This window comes from Hyla sarda, chromosome 13, assembly GCF_029499605.1.
Source record: "Hyla sarda isolate aHylSar1 chromosome 13, aHylSar1.hap1, whole genome shotgun sequence".
In the NCBI taxonomy this organism is placed as follows: Eukaryota; Metazoa; Chordata; class Amphibia; order Anura; family Hylidae; genus Hyla; species Hyla sarda.
In genome coordinates this window covers 31,274,634-31,297,694 of record NC_079201.1, presented here as the reverse complement: position 1 = coordinate 31,297,694, position 23,061 = coordinate 31,274,634, and the positions used below count along the sequence as shown (strand labels likewise).

At 43.5% G+C, this 23,061-nt stretch overlaps 1 protein-coding gene across 8 annotated transcripts in view; it reads right to left on the bottom strand.

Annotated features, from left to right (window-relative positions):
• The window catches only part of CACNA1G (calcium voltage-gated channel subunit alpha1 G), a 380,651-nt gene extending 363,112 nt beyond the window's left edge, over positions 1 to 17,539 (bottom strand). For 4 of the 8 annotated variants that reach the window (XM_056550704.1, XM_056550707.1, XM_056550706.1 and 1 more), the window contains exon 1: positions 17,084 to 17,534. In XM_056550704.1, coding sequence (XP_056406679.1) covers positions 17,084 to 17,258 — 175 coding nt within the window. In that variant the 5' untranslated portion in view covers positions 17,259 to 17,534. Of the gene's footprint in view, positions 1 to 17,083 lie in introns of all 8 variants that reach the window. The other 4 variants (XM_056550703.1, XM_056550705.1, XM_056550710.1 and 1 more) reach the window with 3 other exon arrangements.
• Between the last annotated feature and the right edge of the window lie 5,522 nt (positions 17,540 to 23,061).

The window sequence follows — 23,061 nt, the reverse complement described above, 5'->3', positions numbered from 1 at the left end:
TCCTCACTGCACAGATCCCTGTTTGTCCTCAGTGTACAGTCTGGCTTGTCCTTAGTGTACAGAGCCCTGCTTGTCCTCAGTGTACAGAGCCCTGCTTGTCCTCAATGTACAGAGCCCTGCTTGTCCTCAGTGTACAGAGTCCAGCTTATCCTTAGTGTACAGAGCCCTGCTTGTCCTTAGTGTACACAGCCCTGTTTGTCCTCACTGCACAGAGCCCTGCTTGTCCTCAGTGTACAGAGCCCTGCTTGTCCTCAGTGTACAGAGCCCTGCTTGTCCTCAGTGTACAGAGCCCTGCTTGTCCTCAGTGTACAGAGCCTTGCTTGTCCTCAGTATACAGAGCCCTGCTTCTTCTCAGTGTACAGAGTCTGGCTTGTCCTCACTGCACAGAGCCCTGCTTGTCCTCAGTGCACAGAGCCCTGCTTGTCCTCAGTGCACAGAGCCCTGCTTGTCCTCAGTGTACAGGGCCCTGCTTATGCACCCTCAGTGTACAGAGCCTTACTGTCCTCAGTATACAGAGCCCTGCTTCTTCTCAGTGTACAGAGTCTGGCTTGTCCTCACTGCACAGAGCCCTGCTTGTCCTCAGTGCACAGAGCCCTGCTTGTCCTCAGTGTACAGCGCCCTGCTTGTCCACCCACACTTCCCTTATTTGGACACAGAGACACACAAACAATAGCTGTAGGGGCAAAATATACACATTTTAAAACCAATTAATATTACAAATATACATATAATGGTATTATTTACATTATATAAAAAGTTTTTGGTAACTGCAGGTACACTTTAAAGGGACTAATCTAGCGCGAGTAATAACGGTATAATAGTATTAAATTAATTATAACATATAACATATAATTGCTGTAAATGTACTTCCCCAGACTTGTGAAGGCAAACAGAAAGCAGTGAAAAGCTAGCTGTCCTCCTTTGTAATTTTTGGTAAATGCAGTGTTCTCCACCAGGGAAACCTCAGAATAATCATTTGTTCTTGAGCTAATTAATACAATTAACAAAGCTCAGAATAGTGCCGAATAGTTGTCCGCCACAAAATATCCTTACAAATAAACAGCTCTGTACAGATTGATGGAGCGTGCCGCCATCTCCGCCATCAGCCTCCCTCACTAATATTATGCTGATTGCACACCTGGTTCTACACTAATTAAGTTTTGTTTGGCAGCTGAAAGTGAAGCCACCTGGCTACATAGTTGCATAGTAATGTCGAAAGAGACATAAGTTCAGCCAATTATAAGTTCTAGCTGTGTATGTTGAGACGGTGCCAGAAATAAAACCTTTACAAAGCACTTATCAATTTGTTCATAAAGTGGGGAAACAATATTATTACCCCCCTTGACTGTCAATCGGAATAAATACGTCGATCAATCACAAATTACCCACTAAAAAAATGCGATCCGTAGTGAAGGTATTATGACAATGGGTTTTACCTTGTTTATCTCCATGTGTGAATGTTTGCAACGGTTTTCATACTATATATATATATATATATATATATATATATATATATATATGTATATATACACTGCTCAAAAAATTAAAGGGAACACTAAGATAACACATGCTAGATCCTAAATGAATGAATGAACTAATCGTATGAAATACTTTGATCTTTACATAGTTGAATGTGCTGACAACAAAATCACACAAAAATTATCAATGGAAATCAAATTTATCAACCCATAGAGGTCTGGATATGGAGTCACACTCAAAATCACAGTGGAAAACCACACTACAGGCTGATCCAACTTTGATGTAATGTCCTTAGAACAAGTCAAAATGAGGCTCAGTAGTGTGTGTGGCCTCCACGTGCCCGTATGACCTCCCTACAACGCCTGGGCATGCTCCTGATGAGGTGGCAGATGGTCTCATGAGGGATGTCCTCCCAGACCTGGACTAAAGCATCTGCCAACTCCTGTACAGTCTGTGGTAAAACGTGGCATTGGTGGATGGAGCGAGACATGATGTCCCAGATGTGCTCAATCGGATTCAGGTCTGGGTAATGGGCGGGCCAGTCCATAGCATCAATGCCTTCCTCTTGCAGGAACTGCTGACACACTCCAGCCACATGAGGTCTAGCATTGTCTTGCATTAGGAGGAACCCAGGGCCAACCGCACCAGCCAATGGTCTCACAAGGGGTCTGAGGATCTCATCTCGGTACCTAATGGCAGTCAGGCTACCTCTGGCAAGCATATGGAGGGCTGTGCGGCACCCCCCAAAGAAATGCCACCCGCACCATTACTGACCCACCGCCAAACCGGTCATGCTGGAGGATGTTGTAGGCAGCAGAACATTCTCCACGGTGTCTCCAGACTCTGTCACGTCTGTCACATGTGCTCAGTGTGAACCTGCTTTCATCTGTGAAGAGCACAGGGCGCCAGTGGCGAATTTGCCAATCTTGGTGTTCTCTGGCAAATGCCAAATATCCTGTATGGTGTTGGGCTGTAAGCACAACCCTCATTGAGTCTGTTTCTGACCGTTTGAGTGGCACATGCACATTTGGCCTGCTGGAGGTCATTTTGCAGGGCTCTGGCAATGCTCCTCCTTGCACAAAGGCAGAGGTAGCGGTCCTGCTGCTGGGTTGTTGCCCTCATATGGTTTTCCTCCATGTCTCCTGATGTACTGGCCTGTCTCCTGGTAGCGCATCCATGCTCTGGTCACAACGCTGACATACACAGCAAACCTTCTTGCCACAGCTCGCATTGATGTGCCATCCTGGATAAGCTGCACTACATGAGCCACTTGTGCGGGTTGTAGACTCCAGTAGTAATGTGATTCCATGAGGAGAAGGTTAGTTTATTAATGTGTCACCCCTGTAGTAAGGTGTTATGTGTAAAAGGGTGGCAGAATTAGCTTTTGCCTAGGGTGGCAAAAATCCTTGCACCAGTCCTGTAGAGATTCACCTATAATCTTGTGCAACTCAACAAGGTTAATGTCTCCTAATACCTTTTTGGTACAAATAGTCCACACAATGCTGCACCATGGAGTGCCCCCTCTTTTGTTTGATATTGCATTGTATATATATTGACATATATTACTGGTATACTTTGGACATATAGCCTGAATTAGAGTAGAATCATTCATGGGTAGGAAAATACGCAGCTGATTTCATTACCCATTGACTTCAGTGGTAGTGATGAGCAGTATAGGCCATATTCATATTTGCGATATTTTGCAAATATATGGCCAAATATTCATCTTATATTCATGAATTTCGCATATTCGTCGCAAAATTTGTAATGAAATTCGCAAAATGCGCATGCGCGATTATATCTTTCAATTAACTACTTTCCTATTGATTGCTAGGGATGTTGCCAACCTCTGACAACTGCATTTGCATCCTTCTCATTGGCCCACAAGCTAAAAGAAGTGTACTCTGGAAGTGCCAATATTTGTGAATTTTCACATAATCGCATATTCGCCTTCTTTGGACCACACGCTGGAAGCAGGGAGGGATGATCACTTTTTATTTGCACAGTACACATCATTGTCATGTGTACTGTGAAAAAATAAAAAAATATATATATTCGTCATAACGAATATATTTTGCGATATTCTAAATATTCACAAAATTGCGAAGTGCCGATATTCACGGTAAAAATTCGCTATTCGAGTATTCGCACTCAACACTATTCAGTGGGCAGGACAATACACAGCAGCAAATATGTAACAAAATATGGCACGTGTGACCCTACCCTAAATGTAGATTTAAAGGGTTTGTGTGCTGCCCTGCCTTTCGGAGCTCCGCTCGCAGCGTCCGGAAGTTCATTACTCCGAATGCTGTGTGCGGGCTTCCGTGTTCGCGGCCGCTCCCTCGTGATGTCACGCCCGGCCCCTCGTGACGCCACGCCTGCCCCCTCAACCAAAGTCTATGGGAAGGGGGCGTGACAGCGGTCGTGCCCCCTTCCCATAGACTTTCATTGAGGGGGCGGGCGTGACGTGACGAGGAGTGGCCGCGAACACGGAAGCCTGCACACAGCGTTCGGAGTAATGAACTTCCAGACGCTGCGAGCGGAGCTCCGAAAGGCAGGGCAGTGCACAACCCCTTTAAAGGGGAAATGTCATAAATGCGTGGTAAATGCAGAATCCATCTATGGAACCCAAAGTGGAGTACTGTTTCTGTACCTCTCACATATTGGAATGACGAAAGCCGTGCACACATTAGGCCACCTCCTTATTCACTCTCTTGCTAGATGCAGCAGCTGTGGGGTAGGTGTGGGTTGCAGAGGTGGGAGCAGCATCATCAGACATTTATGACATATCCTGAGGTTGGAATACTCCTTTACATTATTACAATCAACACATGTTGACACCACACAGTATGCACTACCTAGTCGAGGTTTTACTGAATGCTCCATCTTGCACCCTGTATGTCAATCTCTTGCTGCCTCTTATTTTAATAAGCCATTTCTTATAGCACCTCTGGACTGCTGAGCCTTTCTGGCTGTTTTCACACATTTCCCTATACACCCTTTCACTCGTCATGAATAAAAGTACCAGTTGTTGTTAGAAATAAGTTTACTTTATCATTTAGTTAGGGTGCATTCACACCACGTTTTTGCAATACAGTTCCGGTATACATTTTCAATGTGAAAACCGTACGGACCCGTATTGAAAACCCGTATGCATTGACTCTCCATTGAAAATCGTATGCCAAACGATGCATCCGGTTGTGTCTGTTTTGAGTCTTGTACGGTTTTGTCCGTTTTTTTCCTGTACCCAAAACCGTAGCCTTCCACGGTTTTCAGTCTTGGTGAAAAACCGTTTATATATTTTTTTAACATGGGAGTCAATGGGAACCGTAGAGAACTGTATGTGCTTACCATTCCATCCGGTTTTCAACATACGGTTCTTGACTTTGCACAGTTTTTTTCTTGGAATTTCAATCAAACAAGTGAAACTTTATTCATAATGTAGTGAAAAGTTAAAAATTTATAAGTTTTTTTCTAAAAAAACGGATGCAACCGGACATCATTTTTCAAAACCTGATACGGGAACTGTATTGCAAAAACGTGGTGTGAATGCAGCCTTAAAGGGGTTTCCAGGACTACAATGTGTAAGGCATTTTCTTAGGATAGGACACCATTATTAGACTGGCGTGGGTCTGCTTCTTGGCACCCCAGCTGGCTAAAGGGGCCCTTTTTATTGTTTACCAAACTCATGGCCATGCTTTTGGTGGTGACCACAGCTGATGCTACTGCTCTGTCCCATGAATGGGATTGAACTACTGGTGTAATACCAGCCACAGCCACTACTAAAAGTATGGTGCTGTGCCTGGTTAATAATACAGCGGTACAACACTTGCTGGAGCATTGGGCTCCTTAAATCACCTGTGGTGCCAGCAATCCTCTGGATAGGTGATAAACTCTGTTTGTGGGCTAACACCTTCAAGTACCAAAACATACTAGAACATAAAAAAGAACAACTATAAGGGCTTCTAATGATACAGATGAACAAAGGAAGAAAACATTAGATTCCTTTTAATGTTTTGGGCATACAGTTAAGGTATAAACATAAATTACAGATGAATGCTACAGAATGTACCACAAAAGCGATGCACAAAGATACAGTACTTTGTGCTTTATTGCTTGCTTAAAGGGGTACTACGCTGCCCCATCGTTCGGAACGTTTTGTTCCGAACGCTTGGAGCAGCCGGCGAGGGTCGTGACATCCCAACCACGCCCCTTGTGAGGTCACACCATGCCCCCTCAATGCAAATATATTGTAGGGTTCGCCACATCCCTCCCATAGACTTGCATTGAGGGGGCGTGGTGTGACGACACGAGGAGTGTGGTAGTGACATCACGACCCCTGCCGCCGGCCCCCATCGTTCTAAACGAATGCTGGGTGCTGCACAGAGATTGCGGGGGTCCCAGCTGCGGACCCTCACATTCAGATATCTTATCCCCTATCCTTTGGATAGGGGATAAGATGTCTAGGGATGGAGTACCCCTTTAACATTCACTTGTGCGATAATGCTTAGCCCAGTGAATGTAGTGAGTGAGCAGCAATGCATGTAGTACTATGTACTGTATGCATCATCGCTTTTTTTTATACTTGTCTAGTCTGCACAGAAAGGTGCTGGGTGGATGCAACATTCATGTTGACAGTAATGACTTCTGTCTAACATTGTCTTTCATTGTAAAAATTTTATACAGTAGCACATTTTTTTGTACATTGAATAATGTTCAGGTGCTGTTTAGAGCAGGTATAAGTGTGGGTGGGTTTCCCTCTCCATCTCGCTTCTGCCATTTTGACATGGCCCCTATCATAGAGCTAGGTAAATGCTAAGTTTCTGTGAACTACAACTCCCAGCGTATTGTGACAGTTGCAGACTTTCAATACATGCTTGGCGCTGTAGTTTTTAAAACTGTAATGCCTGTAGATCTACAGCACTCCCAAAATGCTTGGAGCTGTAGTTTACTTACAGCTGGACGTGTCAGGGGTTTGCGCTATGACACAATGCTTACATCAGATATACAATGCAAAGTTTTTAAACCTTTTCAGTTTTTTATGTTTTGACCTTTTCCTATAATACATAAAATCTATATTCTCATGAGTCTGCCCACAATACCCCTTAAAGTATGGTTAGTTACTATGGCCCTAAGACATCTTATCCCCTATCCAAACCATAGGGGATAAGATGTATGATCGCTGGGGTCTGAAGCCTCATGACTACGGGGCCGGAGTATCGTGACGTCACGCCCCCTCTTCAGACTCGGAGCCTCCAGCGCTGGCGTGCAGCTCACAAAGGTGGTTGCTGCATGAGAGATTGAGGGTGTCCCCATGCTCTTTGGATAAGGGATAAGATGTCTTAGGGGCGAGTACCCCTTTAATGTGAATGTGAATATAGAATTTTGCTAACTTTTAGCAATTTAAAAAAAATAAAATAAAGGTTTACCTTGGTTGGAGTCACATGTCGTAAATGTATCTGATTGGACAGACAATATATACTGAGCCTGCCTGATGAAGCAGTTTTACTGTGAAACGCGTTGCATCATGGGTGATTAAACTTGAGATCCCTTCAGTCATTGTGTCCAGTGCCTCTTTATCCCGTCGCCAAGTTGGAGGAAGTTCAAATCCTGAGGTGGAACGGCTGCAGGCACCTGCATTACTATCCTTAATCCATAGTTACACTTGGTGGAGTGTAACTTTATGTGGTAAGCACCACCTTTATTATACCTAATCTGGTTTCAATGTTATCACACCACGGGAGCACAGTGGCCTCCATAGTTCTTACATGGAAGAAGTTTTGGAATGACCAGGACTCTTCCTAGAGGTGACTGCACCAGTAAGTATTGAGGGAGCCGGACCTGAGGGAGGAGGACCTTGGTAAGGGAGGTGACCCAATGATCACTAGTTGAGCTCCAAAGATCTTGTTTTCGGATGGGGGAAACTTCCAGAAGGTCATCAGCACTGCAGAACTTCACCAATTTGAGCTTTATGGTAAAACCACCAGAAAGTAGCTTCTCTTAGTAAAAGATGTATGAAAGCCGCCAGAAGTTTTTTTTTTGTTTTTTTTAAAGCACCTAAAGGACTCTCAGACTGTAAAAAAAACAGATTCTCTGGTCTGAGGAAACCGTAATTGAACTTTTTGGGCCTCAATTCTAAGCATCATGGGGGAGATTTATCAAAACCTGTGCAGATGAAAAGTTGACCAGTTGCCCATAGCAACCAATTAACTTGCTTCTTTTATTTTTGAAAAGGCCTCTGAAAAATTAAAGAAGGGACCTTGGTTGCTATAGACAACTAGAGAACTTTTCCTCTGCACAGGTTTTGATAAATCTCCCCTCATGTCTTGAAGAAACCAGGCACTGCTCATCGTCTGCCCAATACTATCCCTACAGTAAAGCATGGTGGTGGCAGCATCGTGCTGTGGTGAAGTTTTTCAGTGGCTGGCACAGAGAGACTGGTCAGGATTGAGGGAAAGCTGAATGGAGCAAAGTACAGAGATATTCCTCATAAAAAACTAAGAACACAGCCAAGACAACATAGGAGTTGCTTGGGGTAAATGTCATTGAGAGGCCCAAAGAGAGCCCTGGCCTAAAAGTGAACATCTCTGAAGAGACCTGAAATGGCTTCCAGCGACTGTCTCCATGAACAATAAGGCCATGTCCACATGTCTGGAATTTCTGCGTGGAGTCCCATTGTATTCAATATGATTCTGCTGTCCTGTGCACATGGCAGAATCTCCGTTTTCCGTGTCCGCAGAAAGAATGAACCTGGCCATGGAATGAATAGCCATCTATGAGATGGTGCATGCCCGCAACAAAATGTGTGCCAAACACATTGTACCTTACGGATTAAAAAAAAAAATTATTTTTTTTTTTTTATACGAGTGGGCACTATGGTATATTTCTCAATCGCAGTACCAGTTAGGGAGACAATTCTGTAGAAGCTTCCAGCATTCTCCAGCAACAGTGCAATATTCTCCAGCGCTTCACACTGCCCCCCACATTACTGCACGCTGAAGCCATCTGCTTTTTACTAGAGCTAGTGTCCTATTCACATCAGAAGCAGGAGCCCTCTAGTCTGTACTCCATGGTCTCTACCCCAGCCTTGCTGTCTTCTCCAACATCACAGCTGAACACAGAACTGTCTTGCTCTCTTCATCCAGCAACCTCCATTTACATCTCCCATGCCTTATAAAATAATCATATTTCGCATTAAACATGAAGCCAGACCTTCTAACAAATAGAGAACCCTTTTGATAACTTGCAAATGAACCGATAACCCCTTTGACAATCACTTGTGCCAGAAAGAGGTGTGCGGAGGGGCCTTCAGGACACACACATTTCCTAAATTATTATGAGCCACAGATGGCATGCCATCTAGAAACTGTTCTAAATGGGCACTGTCAAATTCAAAAACTTTTTATATGTTGCACTTCTTTGCAAAACATTAACCTTTTTTATATACTTTATACATTTTTTTTTATAGAAATCATATCTTAGGAAAAAAGACCACTAGGGGTCCCCCATACCATCCCAAATTTAATCCTGTCTGATTGCAGCATCATCTTTTTCCCAGCTGAAGGACTAGCACTCCTCTGAGGGGGTTACAGAGCAGCCTGCAGTGATTGGGTGAAGAGACCCCAGCACAGCACAGCAGACTCATGGAGGAAGTGAAAGCATGATGAGTGAGCAGGCTTAGTGCTTGCCTCAGACATGCCCCTTCCTAAACAGTAGATGTCAGAATGAGTGAGCAGCAGAACAGAGGGATTTATGAGCCAAATACAGAAGCTAACACATAAAAAAGACATGTAAAGAATCTATATGACCTAGTGAGTAACATATATAAGCATTTTTTTCTGTGCTATGATAGGTACACTTTAACAACCCACCTTTTTTTACAGCATTGCTGGCTATTAAAGGGATTGTTTCTGCTTCATCTTTTCAGAAACTACAACTCCAAAGGTGGGATAAAATTCCATCTCTATGCAGGGAAAAGGGGTACATGACATAAGTATTCATGTCTGTTTTTTTCTAACTTTCTAATTTTATTGTATTAAGAGACAAGAATAGCATAGTCTGTAGCACAATTTTACCAATGATAATACTCATGTCCTACAGGAAACGCGAAAGCAAGTGAGGTTTTCGGGAATCCAGCAGGGAGCTCTATGGGGTAACACACAACACCTTAAAACATAGAGCAATGTTTTCCAACTATGGTGCCTTCATTTGTTGAAAACTACAACTCCCAGCATGCCTTTGCTTTCCAGGCATGCTGGGGGCTATAGTTTTGCAACAACTGGAGGCACACTGGTTAAGAAGCACTGGTGTAGAGAGTTTGGAGAAAATATATGGTGGGCAGCTCACACAGGCTGTAGATGGGGAGGAAAAACAAAGAAGAGCGTGCAGGAGAGAATCACATGGGCTGCTCACAAGTGTAGAGAGAAAGCAGAGCACCCACAGCATAGTGTAGGCCCTTGAAGATGCAGATCTCACGTACAGCATGTATTACTGGGAAACATCTAGATTTGGAAGGCGAAAGTTTGGAGAGAATACATAGTGGGCAGCTCACACAGGCTGTAGACAGGATAAGCAAAATAGAGGCAGCTTTCAGGAGAGAATCACATGGGCTGCGCACAAGTTTAGAGAGAAAGCAGAGCACCCACAGCCAACTGTAGGCCCTTGAACATGCAGACCTCACATCCAACATGTAGTACTGGGAAACATCTGAACCTAGAAGCCGACTGCAACCTGCATATCAGTCTAAAAAAATATATGACGGAATCAGATCCCCTCCCCTTCATCCACCCGTACCCCTTCCCTTCACTTACTAAGTATGTAACTATGTCATGTAAATTGCAGTCTTAAATCTTTTTTCAGATTATTGTCATTTTGTAACTATTGCCAAAAAGTCTTTATTTTCTTATGCTTGGTATGTAGTCAATCAATAGACTAGCAATGAATAGAGCTGTATAGCAAGGTCACTATTTGCATTAGTAAGAAATATCTTGCGACTGCTGCCTACTGTGAAGTATAAAGTCGCTGCATGTTGTGGCAGAATGAGATGGTGTCTATAAGATATGAATTGGAGGCTTTTGTATAACACTGTATATAAAAAAAGTGGGGGGACTGCAATGTCTGTATTTCTTGATAATGAGAAGGATTATTTTTACAGTAGAGTTCTGCGGACATAATGTCGACAAACATTGTGAAATCCTTCTGTAGTATTGAAGAGATATCATTTCTATAAAGCTCAGTCTACCTGACACATGGGGAACAAGCTTGAGCGTAATGACCAATCAGTTCTTGTAAAATATAATACATTTCTGAGTTTTTAGGTTTTGTTGCTTTTCAGATTCTGTTGCCGTCAGCATTATAAGTAGGAGAAAATAGCTTGCTGCCTGCAGTACCATTCAAATGAGACATTGTATCCAGCAATTGCCTTCCTTGGGAGAAGATACGATACTTTGGACACCTTAGTATCACCAAGACTACACGTCCTAATCTCTTCCCTTCTAGTTCATCACTGAAATACTGAATCTCCCTTGGGAGACTCATCAGACATCAAGCAATGGCTCATGGGAAAATATGCAAATTGCTCTTTCTCTAAAAAAGGATGAAATCTGTCACTAAGTTTACACAGCTTTGGAACTGTTCCCAAACCACCATGAAACAGAGTTGTGGGGAGTTTTTCTTACACAGAATTTGTATTTATTTTAGTCTAGAAACATGTAGTGTTTGGCTAAGATCAAGTGTAGTATCTGTTATCAGTTCATGCCGGTGTTGCGAAACACCAGTGTTGGACTGGTGGGGATGGGTGCTGCATGGAGGGGATAGGTGTACCAGGGTGTTCCGGGGCTGGTGCCTGAACATCAGCTCATCGGCTGCCCCGATGAGACCTGCTCCCTCTGGGTCTCACCATCAGGCTGGGAGGGTCTTGAGCTGAGGTACTTTTGTGCCTCAGGGAGTGGTGACCCCGAGGTGCCGAAACTAACTGAAAGGATTGGCTCACTGAGCACTGGCACCATATCTCTACACCTTGTGGCACTCACCTCTTGATTCCCGGCCTTCTGGTAGGATCGAAGAAATTTTTATAGATCTGTCCAGATGTCCGGGCAATATACCTGCGCAGATTCACTTATTCATTTCTTTTTGTCACTGTGTCACTTTTTGCGTGTCATGTGTCCACAGGATTGTTATGATGCGGTAGCCCTTCTGGGTGGTCCTCCTAGTGTTCTAGGGGACGAGTGTGTGGCCATTCGGCTCCGCACCTCCCTGTAAAAACCCCGGGTACTCCTGCATGGGCAGGGTACCGACCATTAACGGCTCTGTGGGCAGATGCCTTGGCTAACGCCAAGGGGGATGCCGGGAGCGTTTGTGGTCCCTTAGTAGCTTCGGCAAAAAGGGACATCGAACCTGGAACCTTGCAGGCACCTTATGGTCCGGAGGTGAGGGGTAAGCTTTGTTGGGGGGCCTCTCTCCTGTGAAAGAAGGGCTTGCGATAAACCGCATCCTTTATGCCCGTTTTTTTTTTTTTTTTTTTATTGTAATACGTTTTGCACTTTTTCTTGCACTTTGGGTGATCTGAGAGCATGTTCCTCGGCTCTTAGATAGAAGAAGAAGCATGAAGTGTATTTATCTCAAATAAAGGGAACAAACATCTGAATAAAGCTTTAGTGCTATTTCAATGTTGTACTATAGTAAACGTGACTTTAAAACTATCCGTCTAGCATGATAAAATATGTTTTTATGGTAACATTGGTGCTAGAAACAAGGGCTATCGTGTTTGAGCCAAAGTCGATCGAAAAAATAATAACTTCCTGGCTTCAAACAAACAAAATATTATATATTATTAGAAAATTTGTATTAAATGTCTGATTATTTACATTGTGGGGATAAGCAGACTAATGTTGCCTTTTAACTAAAGTAAATTTGTTATTACTAATATTAATACATGAGTCATTTATGAGTTGGAGTGTGGAAAAATAGAATTAGGCTTACCAACTCCACAGCCCTACTAGAGACATCTTTCTGATCTGCTTCTTTATCTGAAACTATGGTAAAAATTATTTGTATTCACCGCTTTTTCTAAGGGCCCCAAAGGTGTAACATGTAGCTTCTGGGTCCCAATGCAAAATCTGTAACTGGGTCTACCATGTTTGTGTGGTGAGGCCATTCAAGGTCATTGAGGTTTTGCTAACTGTATGAGACATACCTCCAAAGACGGTCCCGGTGGTGGGATATATGTTTACATTTTGCAGTAACTTTGGAGCCTGAGGCTGTGGCGATCAGGAGACGGATTTGCCATAGACTTGCATGGGATTACAGGCAAATACAAAGCTTCCGAAGCACATTCAATGAGTGGATCATAAAGGTAAAGAAAGTGTCGATAAGGACAGATACTACTTCTCCCTCCAATACTATTTTTGATTCCATTAGCTTTAGCTTCAAAAACTTAACAAAACCTAAACATACGTAGGGTGACCTAATAGGTTCTAACATAGAAGTACTTTACATGTTGTATTCATCTCTTTAAAACACCTAATACAAATTTACAATAGACTTGCACTGAGGGGGCGGTGCTATGACGTCACAAGCTCCCCGCTCTGGCTCCAGCGTTTGGAACAGTTTGTTCCAAGCGTTGAGCAGCGGAGTACCCCTTTAAAGCTCCCTACACCAGCTTGACTCACTCAACCAACCAAACAACATTCTCTGTACTGACAAGGTACAAGAACAAACTGAGATGGCTGTCTACAGATGGGTTAGTCTTCCTTTTGGAGGAAATTATTGTTTGTCAGATAATCTCTAGTCATGTTTCAAGGCTTCATAGGAGTCAAGAATACAGTGTAGCTACCTCTAATAAGTGGAGCAACACTTTTCTTTCTAGAGGAGATACTTACTCTCTCAGATCCTGTGTACAACTGAACACTGTGATATATCAATGTCCTGACAAGACAGGGGGACGAGGCTGTGGCACATGGATATCTACAGAAGTAATCTGAAGAATCTTGCCATTTCCAAATGTCCAAATCTCAAAACCAGCACAGAGGAAAAGTGAAACAGTTGTCCATAGCAACAAATAAGACTCCAATTCTCGTTCTTCCAACCATTTTTAGTTTTCATTGTACTTGCTTTAATAATCCTCCCCTGTATACCTGCCCCTTGCCTATCCTGTTGGAAACGTCTGCCATCTGGGTCACGATATTATCAAACTATCCAATTTAACCGTGAAGAAAATAAAACAACATTAACTGGAAATATGTGAAACGGGCTAATAATAAAAGAAAATATTTGGACGATCCCTACGGTTCAGTTCTGCTCTTGTTTTTGAGCTCAGTGCAACCTTATTATTAGTTTTATATCGTTGTTCTCTGAGAAGTCTTTTTACCTTTCTTATCAGTAAATCCTAACTTGTTTTCCAGCGCGGTGAAGCCGTATGTTTGAGCATTGCTTCGCCTCACATCCTTTATAGCATGTGTCATATCTATTGATTTTATCCGTTTCCAATACAGTTGATCAGTACTATGTTGCTACCATCACGATTGTACTAGAGGTCTACTCTCATGGGCTCGCAATGCGAAAAAGTTACACATTTTCAAAAATAAAGACCCCATTCCTGTGCTTTAAAAAGCTTATGGGACAGGCAATAAACCTCCATAGTTGTCATATCCCTTTATGTAGGATTTAGGGTCAATATTTTAAACGTCATATATTGATATAAACAAAGAGGTGTCGTCTATCCGATAAGGAGACAATAGATTTATGCCACCTATAACTTCGAAGATATCAAAGATCGAAATGTTTCAGTAAATCCTACCAAAATGGTATATTCCACACTAGAACTAAATGGTGGAATAAGTCTAGGATCGAAGAAATCAGGACCGAATAAATCTAATTTTTCGACAATAAATGTCAAGGATATTTTCGGGCTCTTCTTCATTTCCCTAATGAGATTTTCTGTTTGTGGAAAGCTAGCTGGAGAGACGTTCAATTACAATTAGGCGTATTACACTCCCGAGCTTGTTATTTAGATGGAGATAAAAATATTGCAACATTCCGAAAATCCGTGGTACGTTTCCAAGTTTCTACCGTTCACTTAACAGCCGGGAATGTTTGCTGACAAATGGCAAGGGTAAACCATTGGATTGCCCAGTAGTCAGCTCGCAGCTAATGATTTGGCACGGGGGGCAATGGCAGAGGTAATTTCCATCATTCTTGTAGATGCTGCAGATGCTCTTCCGAAAGACGATTTTCCCCATCCTGCACTAATTGTCCTCAATGACTTTCATCTTTAGTTTCCCAAACTGGCAAAGAACACTTGTCTACAAGTAGGTTAATGCATCTATGGCGTCATGTTTAGACTTATCCTTTTGATATGGTGGATATTTAGGTCTTTTCCTTGCTTATATAGCACCAACATAACCTGCAGCGCCGTACAGAGGTTGCAATCATTACTAATGTATAGACAAGTCTTTGGAGACATCCGAAAACATATTCAGAGCTGAATTCATCAATGGTGTATCCAATGGGGCAACGATCAATTGTCAACCATACGTTATATTAACCAAAGCAAGAAAAATGCAATGACTATGGCAGTGTTTCCCAACCAGGATGCCTCCAGCGTTTGCTAAACTACAACTCCCAGCATGCTGGGAGTTGTAGTTTTTCAACAGCTGGTGGCACCCTGGTTGGGTAACACTGCCTTAGGTATTGCAGAGCGGGAAAAATGCAATACCTAAGGCAGTGTTTCTCAATCGGGGTGCCTCCAGCTGTCAAAATGCAATACCTAAGGAAGTGTTTCTCAAACGGGGTGCCTCCAGCTGTAAAAATGCAATACCTAAGGCAGTGTTTCTCAAACGGGGTGCCTCCAGCTGTAAAAATGCAATACCTTAGGCAGTGTTTCCTATCAGGGCGCCTCCAGCTGTTGCAAAACTACAACTCTCAGCATAGTTTTGCAACAGCTGGTGGCACCCTGGTTGGGTAACACTGCCTTAGGCATTGCAGAGCTGTAAAAATACAATACCTATAGCAGTGTTTCCCAACCGGGTTGCCTCCAGCTGTAAAAATGCAAAACCTAAGGCAGTGTTTCCTATCAGGGTGCCTCCAGCTGTGCAAAACTACAAATTCCAGCATGCCCGGACAGCCGAAGGCTGTCCGGGCATGCTGGAATTCGTAGTTTTGCAACAGCTGGTGGCACCCTGGTTAGGAAACACTGCCTTAAGAAGCCATGAAAGACAATCGACCTTTGTAATGTTGATATTAAACCAACAAAAAGTCAAATATTGGTGTCCAGCTCCCGTTATTCCATACTAAATATCAATCAATATGAAGAAAAAGACTAAACAGCTTTTTTGTCTTAATCGGGAGAACAAGCCGTGTTCTGTCACTTTTAGACATCACCCATAAAGTATACCCCACCATAAAAGAAGAAGACCCCCGACTGTTCCTTCCCAATAGATTTCCTCCTATTATATCGGTTCTCAGTTGTATTTCTCCTTCCTCTCGCCATCTGCACGGTACATATTGTTTCCATTTTGCTGACGTCATAATCTTTCTGGAATTTCATGTTTTGACTTCAGCCCCGGAGAAATCCCTGTCTGGTCATATGCCCCTAAAAATAAAGGAGCGATGTACCAAAGGGCAACCTACAGATGAAACTATACAGCCATCTGTAGCACAATCCAGAGGAACCCCAGTGATGGTGCCCGGTGGGTGATCGGTGTAGGTGTTGGTGAAGCTCGTTTGGTGTTTAACCCTACGGGTCTACTGTGTGTACCTGTCCTGTATCTGCCCTCTTGTTGTGAAGCAAATCTGTCCTCTCTTTCTCAAGTAACATCTGCTTTTAATTTAACAAAATGCTAACTCCAGATTACGGCAAATCCCTGATCCTGCTGAGCTGAGAGCTGCAGTATGTAAATATACAGAGAGATTCACAGTATATAGAGATGGAGGAACCCGAAGGGTTCCATACAACCAACGAATGTCCAACTAGATATTTCCGCTCACCAATTCATAGAAACCCTTACGTAACCTTTAGCCAGTAAAACTTTAGGAGCGTGTACACACGTTGGGTTATTCCAGTGGTGTCCAGATGTTGCAGAACTACAACTCCCAACATGCCCCGACAATGCATGCTGTAGTAGTTGTAGTTTTACAACATCTGGAGGGCCGCAGTTTGGACACCACTGGGTGATTCTAAGCATGGTTTGAAGGAATGGGAAGTGTTGGGATGTATATATTCCTTAGGTGATCATCTGTAACAATATGGCCAAGGTGAACCGTCTGTAGAACCAATAACTTTTGGCCAGTGCGAGTAAATCTGGATTTAAAAAAAACATAAGGGAGGCCCGGATGGGTATTAGCAACGATCTCTTAGGGCCAGAGAAATAGGAACATCCTACAGGATCATGACGCCAAGCAATGAAGACTGCCAAAATGGTAAGAGAGTTTAGTATTTCTGTATATTTGCACATAGGAGTTCCTATTATTTGTGTCTGCATGTAGGATAAGGCCACATTTTGGGTGGGTGGGTGGATTCAGGCACCTACCTCCTGAAGGACTTTCGGAAGTGATGAAGCCTCCTGCCCCTGGGACAGCACCTTACCTGGACTCTTTAAAGGATATGGGTTGCAGACAATCCTCAGACACCAGCTGCGGGGTCGGCTGCTCTGGTCCAGGTAGAAGAAGACCACCGGGGCCAGGCTGGGGTAGGGGAGCCCGTCAGCCTCGGGCTCTGGTGCTTTGCTGCTGCTGTCTTTGGATGATGAGGGTTCCGGCTCCTGGGCACTTTCTCCAGCCATGCTAAGTGCAGTTCCAAGGGTTTTGCTGCTTAAGGTAAATGCGACATCCAGGTGTCAACCTCTGCTCCTCCACCAATCTCTGTAGGACCCCAAATCCGCATCCAGAAGAAGATCCTGTATGAGACTCTGTTCACACTGTGTGTCAGCCTTTCCAACATAGGAGGGTGAACTTTTGTCCTCTCCTCTGCCCCTCACCCCTGGGTGCTCTGGATGGTCATCCCCTTCCTGGCAGTGGTCCCTGTCTCTACCTCCCTCACACCTGTATGTCTCCCTTCATTCTCTGCCATTCACCATCCCTCCTCCTCCTCTCCATCCCTGTACCTCTCCCTTTCTCCTACACTCCTCCTCCTCCTCCTCTTCTTTCTTTTCCTCTCCTTTATGTTTCTCCTGTCTACCACTTGCAGGGCTTTATTCTCTCCCCGCCTTTCTTACACCTCTCCAGATGTTCCCGGACTGCTGTGGAGATGCCCGGGCGAGGCTGTGCAGTGCCCCATGCGATGCTACATGGTGCCCAGGTAAGGTGGTGCCCCGTGGTGTGCAGACTTGGGCTGTGTGCTGCCGCTGTACACGAGAGATGCTGCTGCCGCCGGAGGAAGAAGCTGCCGGAGCTCAGTTCTCCACAGCTGGATCCTGGAGTCCAACTTCAGTAGACGATGCCGCCTCCTGCAGCAGCTGAGCCAATCACAGGGCGACTTTGCGCAGAGCGGCCGCTCATTGGCTCCCGCTGCCTTCAGTCATTGTGGAGGTGGGGACACATCTGGAATGAGATTAGAGCGAGCCCAGCTTCAGCGCCAAATGGTCCAGTGTTCTAAGGTTTTCTGCGAGATCGTAGAGAACTGTGAGATACACCAAGTCCTGCAGATGAGAAGCAGACGGTTACTGATTGGCTGAGCCGCAGCGCGCCCTCTGCTTCTATTGGTTGGGCCGCAGCTGATCCTCCATCTCACAGAGAACTTTAGAACAGGAGGAGGAGGTGGAGGGGGCACAGGCAGAAGGACCTGCCGAAAACTTTACAGGGCACAGAGGGGAGGAGGAGAATAATGTCGGGCACTGACAGACACATTCTCCCTCTCTCTGCTGGTTAAGGTTCAGAGGAAGGAGGAGGAGGAGGAGGGCTCTGACAGGATCTGCTGGCTGCGCTGTGCTGTGTTAATGTAGTAGAGGAGAGTGCTCTAATCTATGTTAATGTAGCAGAGGCGAGTGCTCTAAGCTATGTTAATGTAGCAGAGGCGAGTGCTTTAAGCTTTGTTAATGTAGCAGAGGCAAGTGCTCAAAGCTAAAAAAAAATGTAGCAGAGGCGAGTGCTCTAATCTATGTTAATGTAGCAGAGGCGAGTGTTCTAAGCTATGTTAATGTAGCAGAGGCGAGTGCTCTAAGCTATGTTAATGTAGTAGAGGAGAGTGCTCTAAGCTTTGTTAATGTAGTAGAGGCGAGTGCTCAAAGCTATGTTAATGTAGTAGAGGAGAGTGCTCTAAGCTTTGTTAATGTAGCAGAGGCGAGTGCTCTAATCTATGTTAATGTAGTAGAGGCGAGTGCTCTAAGCTATGTTAATGTAGTAGAGGAGAGTGCTCTAAGCTATGTTAATGTAGCAGAGGCGAGTGCTCTAAGCTTTGTTAATGTAGCAGAGGCGAGTGCTCTAAGCTATGTTAATGTAGCAGAGGCGAGTGTTCTAAGCTATGTTAATGTAGCAGAGGTGAGTGCTCTAAGCTATGTTAATGTAGTAGAGGAGAGTGCTCTAAGCTTTGTTAATGTAGTAGAGGCGAGTGCTCTAAGCTATGTTAATGTAGTAGAGGCGAGTGCTCTAAGCTATGTTAATGTAGTAGAGGCGAGTGCTCTAAGCTATGTTAATGTAGTAGAGGAGAGTGCTCTAAGCTTTGTTAATGTAGTAGAGGCGAGTGCTTTAAGCTATGTTAATGTAGCAGAGGCGAGTGCTCTAAGCTTTGTTAATGTAGTAGAGGCGAGTGCTCTAAGCTATGTTAATGTAGCAGAGGCGAGTGCTCTAAGCTATGTTAATGTAGCAGAGGTGAGTGCTCTAAGTTTTGTTAATGTAGCAGAGGTGAGTGCTCTAAGCTATGTTAATGCAGTAGAGGCGAGTGCTCTAAGTTTTGTTAATGTAGCAGAGGCGAGTGCTCTAAGCTATGTTAATGCAGTAGAGGCGAGTGCTCTAAACTATGTTAATGTAGTAGAGACGAGTGCTCTAAGCTATGTTAATGTAGTAGATGCGGGTGCTCTAAGCTATGTTAATGTAGTAGAGGAGAGTGCTCTAATATATGTTAATGTAGTAGAGGAGAGTGCTCTAAGCTATGTTAATGTAGCAGAGGCGAGTGCTCTAAGCTTTGTTAATGTAGCAGAGGTGAGTGCTCTAAGCTTTGTTAATGTAGTAGATGCGAGTGCTCTAAGCTATGTTAATGTAGCAGAGGCGAGTGCTCTAAGCTATGTTAATGTAGTAGAGGAGAGTGCTCTAAGCTATGTTAATGTAGCAGAGGCGAGTGCTCTAAGCTTTGTTAATGTAGTAGATGCGAGTGCTCTAAGCTATGTTAAAGGGGTATTCCAGGCCAAAACTTTTTTTTATATGTCAGCTGGCTCCGGAAAGTTAAACAGATTTGTGAATTACTTCTATTAAAAAATCTTAATCCTTCCAATAGTTATTAGCTTCTGAAGTTGAATTGCTGTTTTCTGTCTAACTGCTTTCTGATGACTCACGTCCCAGGAGCTGTGCAGCTCCTATGGGGATATTTTCCCATCATGCACAGCTCCCGGGACGTGACATCATCATTGAGCAGTTAGACAGAAAACTTCAGAAGCTAATAACTATTGGAAGGATTAAGATTTTTTAATAGAAGTAATTTACAAATCTGTTTAACTTTCCGGAGCCAGTTGATATATAAAAAAAAAGGTTTTGCCTGGAATACCCCTTTAATGTAGCAGAGGCGAGTGCTCTAAGCTTTGTTAATGTAGCAGAGGCGAGTGCTCTAAGCTATTTTAATGTAGCAAAGGGGATTGCACTCTGCTAACAGTGGCAATTGCGCTCTGTTATATTAATGAAGCAGGGACTATTGTGCATGCTGTAGTACAGGTGAGTGCGCTCTGCTACGTTAATGTAGGAGAAGCGAGTGCGTTTTGCTAGGTTAATGTAGCAGAGGTGAGTGCACTTTCTGCTATGGTAATGTTGCAGAGGCAATTGTGCTCTGCTATGTTAATGTAGCAAGGAAGAGTGTGTTTCGCTATATTAACGTAGCAGAGGTGAGTGTGTTTCGCCATATTAACGTAGCAGAGGTGAGTGTGTTTTGCTATGTTAATGTAGTAGAGGCGAGTGTGTTTCGCTATATTAACGTAGCAGAGGTGAGTGTGTTTTGCTATGTTAATGTAGCAGAGGTGAGTGTGTTTTGCTATGTTAATGTAGTAGAGGCGAGTGTGTTTCGCTATATTAATGTAGCAGGGGTGAGCGTGTTTCTCTATATTAATGTAGCAGAGGTGAGTTTGTTTCTCTATATTAATGTAGCAGAGGTGAGTGTGTTTTGCTATGTTAATGTAGCAGGGATGAGTGTGTTTTGCTATGTTAATGTAGCAGAGGTAAGTGTGTTTCTCTATATTAATGTAACAGAGGTGAGTGTGTTTCGCTATGTTAATGTAGCAGAGGCGAGTGTGTTTCGCTATATTAACGTAGCAGAGGTGAGTGTGTTTTGCTATGTTAATGTAGTAGAGGCGAGTGTGTTTCACCATATTAACGTAGCAGAGGTGAGTGTGTTTTGCTATGTTAATGTAGCAAGGAAGAGTGTGTTTCGCTATATTAACCTAGCAGAGGTGAGTGTGTTTCGCAATATTAACGTTGCAGAGGTGAGTGTGTTTTGCTATGTTAATGTAGTAGAGGCGAGTGTGTTTCGCTATATTAACGTAGCAGAGGTGAGTGTGTTTTGCTATGTTAATGTAGCAGGGGTGAGTGTGTTTCGCTATATTAATGTAGCAGAGGCGAGTGTGTTTCGCTATATTAATGTTGCAGGGGTGAGTGTGTTTCGCTATGTTAATATAGCAGAGGTGAGTGTGTTTCGCTATGTTAATGTAGCAGGGAAGAGTGTGTTTTGCTATGTTAATGTAGCAGAGGTGAGTGTGTTTCGCTATATTAACGTAGCAGAGGTGAGTGTGTTTTGCTATGTTAATGTAGCAGAGGTAAGTGTGTTTCTCTATATTAATGTAGCAGAGGTGAGTGTGTTTTGCTATGTTAATGTAGTAGAGGCGAGTGTGTTTCGCTATATTAACGTAGCAGAGGTGAGTGTGTTTTGCTATGTTAATGTAGCAGAGGTGAGTGTGTTTCGCCATATTAATGTAGCAGAGGTGAGTGTGTTTTGCTATGTTAATGTAGTAGAGGCGAGTGTGTTTCGCTATATTAACGTAGCAGAGGTGAGTGTGTTTTGCTATGTTAATGTAGCAGAGGCGAGTGTGTTTCGCTATATTAATGTAGCAGGGGTGAGTGTGTTTCGCTATGTTAATGTAGTAGAGGCGAGTGTGTTTCGCTATGTTAATGTAGCAGAGATGAGTGTGTTTCGCTATATTAATGTAGCAGGTGTGAGTGTGTTTCTCTATATTAATGTAGCAGAGGTGAGTTTGTTTCTCTATGTTAATGTAGCAGAGGCGAGTGTGTATCGCTATATTAATGTAGCAGAGGTGAGTGTGTTTGGCTATGTTAATGTAGCAGAGGCGAGTGTGTTTCGCCATATTAATGTAGCAGAGGTGAGTGTGTTTTGCTATGTTAATGTAGTAGAGGCGAGTGTGTTTCGCTATATTAACGTAGCAGAGGTGAGTGTGTTTTGCTATGTTAATGTAGCAGAGGTGAGTGTGTTTCGCCATATTAACGTAGCAGAGGTGAGTGTGTTTTGCTATGTTAATGTAGTAGAGGCGAGTGTGTTTCGCTATGTTAATGTAGCAGAGATGAGTGTGTTTCGCCATATTAATGTAGCAGGGGTGAGTGTGTTTCTCTATATTAATGTAGCAGAGGTGAGTTTGTTTCTCTATGTTAATGTAGCAGAGGCGAGTGTGTTTCGCTATATTAATGTAGCAGAGGCGAGTGTGTTTCGCTATATTAATGTAGCAGAGGTGAGTGTGTTTCGCTATGTTAATGTAGCAGAGGTGAGTGTGTTTTGCTATGTTAATGTAGCAGAGGTGAGTGTGTTTTGCTATGTTAATGTGGCAGAGGCGAGTGTGTTTCACTATGTTAATGTAGCAGAGGTGAGTGTGTTTCGCTGTGTTAATGTAGCAGAGGTGAGTGTGTTTCGCTATATTAATGTAGCAGAGGCGAGTGTGTTTCGCTATATTAATGTAGCAGTTGTGAGTGTGTTTCGCTATGTTAATATAGCAGAGGCGAGTGTGTTTCGCTATGTTAATGTAGCAGGGAAGAGTGTGTTTCGCTATGTTAATGTAGCAGAGGCGAGTGTGTTTTGCTATGTTAATGTAGCAGAGGTGAGTGTGTTTTGCTATGTTAATGTAGCAGAGGTGAGTGTGTTTTGCTATGTTAATGTAGCAGAGGTGAGTGTGTTTTGCTATGTTAATGTAGCAGGGGTGAGTGTGTTTCGCTATTTTAATGTAGCAGAGGTGAGTGTTTTGCTATGTTAATGTAGCAGAGGTGAGTGTGTTTTGCTATGTTAAGGTAGCAGAGGCGAGTTTGTTTCGCTATGTTAATGTAGCAGAGGTGAGTGTGTTTTGCTATGTTAATGTAGCAGAGGTGAGTGTGTTTTGCTATGTTAATGTGGCAGGGGTGAGTGTGTTTCGCTATGTTAATGTAGCAGGGGTGAGTGTGTTTGCTGTGTTA